We start from the raw sequence: 11,402 nt of genomic DNA, 5'->3' as shown, positions 1-11,402 counted from the left end.
GACACGGGTCCATGACATAACTATTGAATTTAATCCTCCCAAATACTCTGTCAGGCCGGGACGTGAGACACTCTTGGGGTTGAGGGTTGAGGATTCAAGCTTTAGGAAGAAAATCTAGGGAAGTAATCCCACCATTAAAGCCTCACATAAAGTAATCTCAACTCTACACCAAACCCTAATAAATTTTGGTGGTTCTCCCAAGCATTATTGCATTAAGTAGCCACAATTCTTCAGTACTGTATCCTTTCAATCAGGCAATTTACAAAATTCTATATCCTAAGTAATAACAAAAATAAAGATTTTTTCACGGGTCAAACTGAAAGGTATTACTCAATGCCATATTAAATTAAAGAGCCTCGTTGTAACTTCACGAACCATGCACCCTTATTGTCACCTAGTACATAAAAGTTGTACATCTAGTGAGACAGGGTGCAGTATCATAGTACTTTCATTTTTCTTTTTAACATTAGTTCCTCAGAGTTCCCATGTCGAAGGGCCCCAAGAGGAATTCAATGTTGGGAGCTAGAGACAGATGAAGCAAATTTAATATATTAAACTGCTTCCTCAGGCAATGAATTAGATTGGTTATGTGTTGCTTTTATCCCACATTTCGAATAAAATCTTAAAATATTCTTTGGTTTACAAGAAAACTAGCCGCCGCTATCCTGATATGTGTTTTAGGTCAAGTATGCTTTGTAACCTTAGTTGACAAAGAATCACGATGAGCCAAGACGGTCCATAGGCTCAGAACCTTGTGGTTACTAATCCTCGCCACTACTCGAAGGTGTGCACTAAAGAAATCTCCGCCTTGTGACTTTAGCCGATAAGGAAAGCAAATAGGTCGCTCCCACTGAAAATCAAACTTATAATCTTATGGTTATCATGCCAATTAATAATTGACTAACTTGACAGAAATTATTGCCTCAAATAAAATATTCTTGTACGTGATAAAAGTTATTATACATCTTTTACTTATTACAAGAAAAGACATGATTTCATTAAATATAAGATGTGAACAAGTTGTACCTATAACTCTCCAGAATTACTATAAATAACTCCCCAACCCATTCTCCATTTTCAATCATCTAAGCTTTATTTTCTGCTTCAAGTAGGCTTTCATCAACATCAATGGAGTTTCAACTCCTTGGAATCTTCTCACTTCTTTCTGTAAGATTTTGAGTTACTTTATTACTCTCTTCAGAGTAATTAATTGGTTGGAGAAATCAATCTGCAGATTGTATATATATATTATAATATTCATATTTGTTGTTTTCAGGTGGCTGTTGTTGCATGCCATGCAGCTTTATCACCTGAGGCTTATTGGAAATCTGTGATTCCAAACACCCCCATGCCAGGAGCAGTCAAAGATTCCTTATCTTCAGCAGGTTGTTCTTCTTTCTACCTCGATATTTTTGTACCAAATATAATCATAAGTATTTTTTGATATTGTATTAAGTAGTGTAAAGTTTAATCTTATTACTAGGTATATATAATTCAGCTTGTTGGGTGGAGACTGGTAAAGGGCCTAATCCAACACCCTGACTCTAAAAAATGTGATAGAGATTATAAGTTAAGAAAATAAAATTGTGCCTTTTCACTACAAACTATATATAGTTTTTGGCGTAGTGGTAAGCACTTGATGATATAGGTGCTGGGAGGAAGAATTGTTAGGTGGAAGCCAGTAATATGGCCAAGTCCTACACCCCGACTCTCGAAAACAGCTTTTGGCATAATGGTTAGTCATCGTAAGCGCTTGATCCTAACAAAGCAATATTATATAGACTATTGACTTAGTTACGAGTTGACTCACGGAAGCAGACACGTACCCTTGGTTTGAGTTGATTAGACACTTAAATTAAAATTCTGGGATGCTACTGCTCTATTACAATATAGCATCACCTACTGAAACACAAAAAATCAATAACACCTCCATTGAAGCTCGAACTCACAACCTTCCAAATAAAAATCTAACCCGAGTACCATTAGACCACATAGTCCTAGTAAAGAAAATAAAAAATCTATACATAGTTGTTTGTATATTGTGCAAAAGAATATTGTAATGAAGTAAATAAAAGAAAATGTTATAAAAAAAAATGTTATATATGCAGAGTGGGTAGAGAACAAAGGGACGGCAGTGGGCGTTGGGAAGGGCGGCGTCATCGTCGGCGGCAACTACCACGGCAAGCCAGTCTTCGTCGGCGTCACGCCCAGCCCGAATCCCTTCAACTACATCTACGCCGCGACGGAGGATCAGCTCCACGACGACCCCAACGTGGCCCTTTTCTTCAAGAGGAATGACTTGCAGCAAGGCAACCAGATGAAATTGCACTTCACGAAAACCAGTAACGCCGCCACTCTCCTCCCGCGCTCGGCCGCCGGAAAAATCCCATTTTCCGCCGTGAAACTCCCCCAGATTCTCTCCCGTTTCTCTCTGTCCCCGGACTCGAAAGAAGCCCGGGTCATGAAGAAAACCCTCAAAGAATGCGAGGCGCCGGCAATGATGGGAGAAGAGAAGCTCTGCGCTACTTCAATGGAATCAATGGTGGATTTCAGCGTATCTCAGCTGGGCAAAAACGTTAAGGTAAGCACTAAGCGGTGCTCTTCCAACTCACGTCTCCATATTTTACTAGTAACACTAACACAAATATATTTTATGAGATTCAAACAAATGTTTTAAATGTTATATATATATATATATATATGTCAGCTTAAATGTAGTCATGCCTTAAAGGGCGGTCAGTAATAGTGTTATAAAACCTACAATAATGAAATGCATGCACCACTTACCCCAAAAAATGGACGTACAATACCTCTCCACATCTAATTGTGTGTTTTCGAGAACACTATGTGAGTGTGTGGTGCTTTTTGTGGTGATTCGTATAGCTAATGCTGTGTGTTTTGGTGCATTTTTTGTGTGCGTGTTTGCATACCTAATGGTGCAACTGCACACTAACCACATATTAAGGTTTGCCGTACTGGAACTTGCCCATATATATATTTCTAATCAGCTGAGAACCAACTTTAACCTCAACTTGTTAAGGATTGCACCGCAAGTACTACATGATTGTACTGCAATGACTCCCAGACATGCCTAAAGAACCTTGAGTGCAATCGTATTCAGGTACAGTGCAATAAGCACGGTGCAATCCTTCATAACTAATTGTATTTTAATTTACGTGTAGGCAATTTCAACTGAGGGCGGGAGGACAAGGGAAGTGCAGAAATACGCAATCTCAAGGTCCAAAAGCATGGGAAAAGATGGCAAAGCTGTGGTGTGCCACAAGCAGAGCTATCCCTACGCAGTTTTCTACTGCCACAAGACACAAAGCACAGAGGTGTACGAGGTTTCTCTGGTCGGAGCCGACGGCGCAAAGGTTAAAGCTGTAGCGGTTTGCCACAAGGATACTTCTGCCTGGAACCCTAACCACTTGGCCTTCCAAGTGCTTAAGGTTAAACCTGGAACTGTCCCTGTCTGCCATTTCCTCCCAGAGGACCACGTCGTCTGGGTTAATTAATTTCTTTCTTTATTTCTACCATGAAAACAAAAAATGTCATCATTTCTTTTCAGTATTGTAAAAGTTCCTTATAAGTATATATGGTCTTTAATATTTATGATGTGTAATAATATGAATATTGTATCCATATGGAAGTGGTAATCATCCTATTGTTAAGGTGGACCATGGTCCTAAATTGTGTATTTTTAATATTGGAATTATGAACATCTAAAATATAAAATTGTGTTTTTAAGTTTTAAGAATTTATGAATACAATAGAGGGTCATCAATAAGTTGTGAATTTTGAAAAGATAAAAATTGTAACCATTTAATATGTAAATTGTGTATTTTTGGATTCGAGTTCATCTTGTAATGTGGACCGGGTCTACAGAATAATTTGGTCATCTATATAGGCCAATTGGGCATATTTGTGATTTATAAGTGTATAATTGTCGGGATAACCCCAACCGAGTTAGTCAGGTAGGTTTCAAGTTCAACTCTCTTTATGAGTGTCTATTGACCTTCTCGGTTTGATCGCGTCCAATCAATTATGAACAATTTAAAATGATTTACCTCATTGTGATTATTTGTTAACTATGATCACATTGTTAATTTCATCCAGAATGCATCTTCGATTAGTGATTACGGACTTTCTCGTAAATCAAAGTCTGCAATATAATACTCTTCCTTTCGCTCTCCAACAAGTCCTTGATGAGAGAGATAGGATTGACATCCGTGGGTTGAGAAAGATAGGGTGTTCCTTTCATATTTACAAAAATTAAAAGAAAAATTCTTAACTAATAAACACACCACAATTATTGAAAAACTGAATTATTATTGTAACCAAATATCGCGGCGTATAATAGTTGGCCTAAGCTAGTTGGTCCATTGTCTCACAGATTAGTTGACAATTAACTGTAAAGTAAGCCATGCACTAATGGCAATGGTGCATCAAACAACTAACTATAGTCTACGGTATACCAATTTGGCGAATTTCCTTCATTTCAAGTTTCTTTTTTTTTTCTTTTTCTTTTTTGGAAGCTTTTCAAGTTTGAATAACACAGAAACATTCTATCGACTACTCGCATTTATTAATTACTAGTTTTACACGCACATTGTATGAATAGGCTATTTTCCAATGTTTATATTTAAATAATTATTTTAAAGTATATCGATACAATATTATATAGGAGAAGTTAGTACATAGATAATTGAATGTCAAATTTGTTTATTTAAATATGTAATTCAAAGTATATGAATGCAATATAATATATGAGATTCATTATAATTGTCATTAAAATAAACGTTTGCAATTTTGTAAAATCGATAGTCTAAATACTTAATATAAAAACGATAGTTTAAATAAATACTACTTTTGGTTTGAATTTTTCTAAGTCTTCTTAATTCTCTTTTGAGTAGCATTGGTATTGTCTTCATCTTCACTATTTGTCATCTTCTATTTTGTTGGTAGTGTGTTATTTGCAATTGGGTTACTGGTGGTAGCATAGATGATAGCGTCATGCAATGAAATTATGGTGTAGGAAGCTGTGAATTTGTCTTATTGTGTATATGACTGGGATATTTGTTGTAGAACTCTTAATCTTTCAAGCGTCTGTTGATATTTTGCAGTGATATATAATTTTCTCCCTACATGTTTCATAAGTATTGAATAAAATATTAATATTTATTATATTTGTATATTTGTATAAAGTTCATGAGTAGTACCTCTTGTTCTATTTTCATAACTTATTGGAACAACAATAACTCTGCTGGTAGTCCGAATACTGATGCTGCAACACGTCCAGTTTCATCAACAATTTCCACACCCATTGTGCACATGTTCATTTTCAAGTTCATATTGTTAGAATTAGTAGGATTGAGTGTAGTACTTGGTTTCGTGTGTGTGTGTGTGTTTTTTTTTTTTAATTTTTTTTTTATTAAATTGATACTAACCTTGAGTTAAATTGTTTTCCACTTTGTGCATTAAAATTTTTTTAAACAGTGACTACATCCTATATACCAAGTGTTTTTGTTGTCAAGGTTGAGGTTGATTTTGCCTGTAATCTAAGCATATTGAATCTAGAAGATGAAATGAATTGTAAATTTATATTAGTTTTAATATATTTAATGAATGAACAATAAGTAATTTACATACAGGATCAATGAATGCATGGTGGCTATTTTGAATTTTTTTTTATTTTATAGGTTTGTCAAATTGATTACAGCATGTCGTAGTCTCGACAGATTTTCAAGGCATCAAGTGTATTACGGTGTTCTATTGCCATACATTGACAGTTTTAATAATGAGTTTTAAATGTAGCTACCTAAGATAATGATATATATAATTAATATTTACATATTATTATCAACATAAAAGCATACCAGTCATTTAGCTGTTTTGATATACTCGGGGTTCATTTGGTTCAACCACTATTGTTGAATGAGTTATTGTGGATAAAGAAATCTCTAGTTTAACAAATAAGATTAGATAAGGTAGTAAATATTTAAATATTTTAAATATGATGTAGTCTAAAGATACGAGATAATTTCCCGCTTCAATTTGTTGGGTTATTAAGTTATTTGAATACTCCCTTTGTATGGGTCAAAAAAAAAAAAAAAGAATACTCCCTTTGTAAGCAAATCCCCCCAACTCCCCAAGAAGTTAATATGATTGCATCAACCTATTTTTTTAATTTCATGGTATTAATAAATAATTGGTAAATAAATATATATATAACATTGTTTTGTATTATAACTTTGATATTTAATTACAAGATAGTGTAAAAAGAAGATAATGGACAATGTAGTGAATATAATTAATTGATGAATTTGAATATAAAGAATATTTACATTGAAGAAAATAAAGACAATATAACTAATGCAATTATTTCTCTTATTTAATTTATTGATAATGAATAATTTTTTTTTAGAGAAAATTACACTTTTGGTCCTATGACTATAGTGATGGTGGTAATTTCAGTTCGTGACTTTTAAAACTAACAAATTTAGTCCTTTAAGCATGCTTTTTTTCACACATTTAGTCCTTCCGGCCAATTTGCCGGTAGATTTTGGCCGGAAAAATACATTCATTTGTTTATTAATTTTTTTGGGGGGTAAAATGGTCACTTCTGTTGGGGGATAAACGGTGGCTTATTTTTCCCACCTTAATTATCATCACCGTCACGATGAGGCCGCCGGCAACCACCTGCAAATAAAATAAAAAAAAACCTTAATTACATCGACAAAATTGAAGCGGCGCTGATACTTAGCTTGCAATATATGTACATGCATAAATTCCCAGAAATAAACAAATGCATTAGAATTCTTTAAATTACCCGGCAAAAACACTCTCTTTCCACTATTCACTCCCCGAGAAGAGCTTCCATAGATCTGTAATACACCCCCACACTACCTACATTTCTTTAGTGAAGAAAAATATATATTTCGACACAGATTTGTGTCTGGGGAGGGATTAATTTAAAGATTTAGCCATTAAAGATCATTTCTTTGTCGTATATTTTGTTTAGTTCACAGTGTTAGCTTTTAGTCTCAAGATTTGGGTAGTGTGGGGAAGATATATGGCTATGGAGAAGCTTAGGATGGGACTCTGGAAAGCTGATTTGCATTGCGGCTTTGGTGGGTGTTGGGCGCCCCTGGACAGTGGCGGCTTTGAATTTGGTTGGCCAAAATCTCAGACAGAAGTGACCATTTTACCCCCCAAAAAATTAATAAACAAATGAATGTTTTTTTTCGGCCAAAATCTACCGGCAAATTGGCCGGAATGACTAAATGTGTGTAAAAAAACATGTTTAAAGGACTAAATTTGTTAGTTTTAAAAGTCACGAACTGAAATTACCACCCTCACTATAGTCATAGGACCAAAAGTGTAATTTTCTCTTTTTTTTTTTTTTATTAAAGACATTGTACACACATAATTTATTTAATTTAATAAGAGTAATAGAGTGTGGAACTTAATTATGTTAACTTTGATTGGGATGAGGTTCGAACGCATAACATGATGTACAGAAATGCATAACATGAGATGTATACACATGTTTTCTATTTTACTTATTCTCATATCTGATTTATTTAAATAATTTATGTCATATAGCCACATAATTGCATAATATAAGACATAAATTCATAAAATAAGACATACAATGTGTTTTGTGTTATACAACTACTAATCAATTTCATGTACAGAATCCTCATGCTTAATGTACAGAATTCTCATGCTTAATGTACAGAATTGCGTAAGATGATGTACATAAACACATAACACGAGATACATACACATGTTTTCTATTTTACTTATTCTTAGAGTATAAAGCCTTGGCTGATGTTGCAGCTGAAGTTACTTGGGTTGTCTCCCTGCTACGTGAGATAGGGTTACATGCTGGCCAGCCGTCCAACCTATGGTGTGATAACTTAGGAGCAACATATTTGTGTGCGAATCCGGTTTTTCACGCGTGAACAAAGCATGTTGAGATCGACTATCATTTTGTACGTGATAAAGTGGCTTCATGTGACTTCGTGGTCAATTTTGTCTTGACCAAGGACCAGCTTGCTGATATCCTCACCAAGCCTCTCACCGGGCCCAGGTTCACTGCTCTACGGGATAAGCTCAATGTTGTGGCTCACCAACCTTGTGTTTGAGGGGATGTGTGAGCATTATTATTATTATTGTTATTCTTGTATATACTATAGTTATTTAATATGTGGTGTTAGACTTAGTCTCAATGTAATAGCCTATCACTTAGGAGTGTTTAGAGGTGTAGTTTGATATACACTCTGTAATCTGTTGAGTTTGTAACTGAATTGAAATCATCTCTCTCATCATACAACTACTAATCAATTTAAGATACATAATCTTTACATTTAAGGTACAGAATTTCGTAACATAATATACAAAAACGCATAACACGATGTACAAAAACATGCTTTACAATATTTAAAAAAAAAAAAAAACTATGTAACGCAAATTAAAAAATAAATGGTCTCCGTTAAAATTAGAGTTCAAAACAAATTCGTATAGGATCAGGGTCCATAGTGCACGGTATAACGATTGGAAGCTAGCTATCTTCAATCATTATTGTGTGGACCATGGTCCACACAAGTTGTATGAACCATATTTTGTATACTGTAAAATAATGTACATTCAATACAAAAATAATGTACATTCACAACAAAAATAATGTACATTGTCTTCAGGAAATGTACGTTATTTTTGTATTGAGTGTACATTATATTATATAATGTACATATAGTACAAAAATAATATATATTTAGTATATTAAAAATGTACTTTTTGTTATGGTCCACGTAACATGGTCCACACAATAATTTGCCAGCTATCTTGGCCCTCAAGTTGGGCCATAAACCTCTAGCCAACCCAACAAGGCCAACTCTTACCTCATTACATTGGGTCGAGCCCGTCTGCCCAAATTATCATGGCCTGGGCCTGATCCACTTATCTTTATCTTTGATTTTTTATAAAAAATAGTTAATGAAATATTCTTCAATCGTTATACCCTGCACCACAGCGCGCGCAGCACTGTGCGCCCCACGCCTCCCAAAACGATGTCGTTTTGGGAGGCGCGGAAGGAAGTTGACGTGATTATGTGTATTTGTTTATATTATTATATGTATTTGTTTATATATTTATGTGTATTTTTTTATATAGTTATGTGTGTTTGTTTATACAATTATGTGTATTTTTTTTATCCAGTTATGTAAAACGACGTCGTTTTGAAAATCAGGGCGCACAATACAATGCACGCCCTAGTGCACGATATAAAATGCCAATATTCTTTGAACAAAAAATAGAAATGTCAAAATGGACTCAACCAGTTGAATTATGTCCATTTAACCTGTGTTTTTAACGGTGGGGCCAGAAAAATTTCAACCCGTCCTGTATTTTACTCGGCTTATTTAGTTTGTATCCGTATTAGATACGGGCTAAACGGGTAGAACTCGAGTATATATATATATATATATATATATATATATATATATAACATAATATATTTATTTTTATATTTCTGTATTTCAACCTGTGCGACACTGCTTTCCAAATTCCTATTATGGGCCAATTCTATAATAATTAGATTGTATACTGTAATACGCATCATTTGGATATTGTCTGCTTTGCAACTTGTAGCCTGTGGGGGCGTGGGGCTGTGCTTACTCTGCATTATACATACATATCTAACCCTAATAATATCAAAAATTATGTAAAACTATTTTAATTTACGTTAAAGTCTTGCGGCCTCTATTTGAATTTATTAATTATAAATTTATAACAATTAAATAATTCCTTTACAAAACATTTAAATATTTTTTTTTTAGAAAAAAAAATTAAATACAAGCTAACTCATTTAGCCTGTCAGTCCATAAATGATGGGTTGTATTGGAATTTTCTCAATCCGTATAAAAACATGCCCGTTTTTCATCAACCCATATGGACCGATCGAGCTAGCCCGTATTGAGCCAAAAATATTAATCAAAATTAAACCTCATTTCCCTACTAGGTATGGTGAATAATGCATCAATGCTAACATACTACATTTGTTGGGGGCACATGAAAAGTAAACATCAAAGATCTCTTTTATAACTGCAAGGAAAAGGAAGGTGGAGTATGCAAACTGCAAAAAAAGTGATCTTTTAAGTTTTAACTTTCATTTTCCCTTTCTTAGTTACCTTCCTTTTTTCATAAGAAGATGTAAGGGTCTTCAAAAAAAAAGAAAAAAAGAAGATGTAAGGTAAATGAAAAGAAGAAAGCTTTTTTAAAATAAGAAAGAGTTGAAATGGAGCAGATCATGATGTTCAAACCTTTCATGAATGCAAAAAACAGACAAAAAAAGTCTACTAGACACCATGTGATCAACCTTTACCATCCCCTGCAATTTTGAAAGCAAATGCCCACCAAATCTACTTTTCATCATACCTTTTTTGTCATTTAAATAAGGGAATATGGCACTTTTGACCCCTGAGTTATATACTTATAGCACTTTTTCCCCCTCAATTATTTAGGTAAGCACATTAGCCCCCTCAATTATTCTAAAAGTGGTGCATTTCCCCCTAATATATTAAATTGACATTTATACCCTTAAAGTAAACATTTTATTTATTTTATTACTCCAACAAATTATTGCGTATATGTAGGGATGACCACGGTTCGGTTTGAATTGAACCGGATACTAAAGCAATCGAATTAATAGTTTACGGTTATAATTCAGATCTAGAACCCAATATTTAAATGTCAATTTATTAAAATTATGTATTAAAAAAATTGAATCTTGAACCGTGAACCGGCGGTTCCGGATCTGATTTGCGATTTTGAACCGTCTTTATTTTAAAATTTTATTTTTTATTTAAAAATAGTCTAAATTCAACAATAAATGTATTTTATTTTTTCAGTTCGGAACATGAACCGTCCGTTCCGGTTCACGATTTTAATAAACTCTAAATATCGAATTTCGATTCTAAATTGTAATTGGAATATTTCAGTTTGGTTGCTATAGTATTTGTTTAGTTTGAACCAAATTATGGTCATAATTTGTTGGAAAAAAAATAAATTAAATATTTAGTTTAAGGGTAAATATGTCCATTTAACATTTCAGGGGGAAAAACAGCCACTTCAATAATTTAGGGGAAAAAAATGCTATAGGTATATAACTCAGGGGGAAAAAGTGTCATTTTCCCTTTAAATAAATGTATAATTAATAAGACTATCTTATCTTAGAATGTGTAATATTTTTAAGTTAAAATATATTATTTTTATTAGTGTATATATAAAAGTATTACATATTTCACATGATACAAACTCACACAAGACTTTACTCATTTATAATTTGGATGAATAGTCAATAACTGAAATAGCCAATCAAGTTTAGTGAGTTTTTCACT

At 33.7% G+C, this 11,402-nt stretch overlaps 1 protein-coding gene across 1 annotated transcript; it reads left to right on the top strand.

Annotated features, from left to right (window-relative positions):
- The first annotated feature begins 1,080 nt into the window (after positions 1–1,080).
- LOC109176722 (BURP domain protein RD22-like) lies at positions 1,081–3,527 on the top strand. The gene is made up of 4 exons (XM_019326120.1): positions 1,081–1,167; positions 1,277–1,385; positions 2,109–2,581; positions 3,183–3,527. The coding sequence occupies exons 1-4, from the start codon at positions 1,129–1,131 to the stop codon at positions 3,513–3,515; spliced, it is 954 nt and encodes a 317-aa protein (XP_019181665.1). The 5' UTR covers positions 1,081–1,128; the 3' UTR covers positions 3,516–3,527.
- Positions 3,528–11,402: the final 7,875 nt, after the last annotated feature.

The sequence above is a fragment of the Ipomoea nil genome, unplaced genomic scaffold (assembly GCF_001879475.1).
Source record: "Ipomoea nil cultivar Tokyo-kokei standard unplaced genomic scaffold, Asagao_1.1 scaffold0753, whole genome shotgun sequence".
In the NCBI taxonomy this organism is placed as follows: domain Eukaryota; kingdom Viridiplantae; phylum Streptophyta; class Magnoliopsida; order Solanales; family Convolvulaceae; genus Ipomoea; species Ipomoea nil.
Note: the sequence above shows the minus strand (reverse complement) of the source record. Positions and strands in the feature narration are given on the sequence as shown.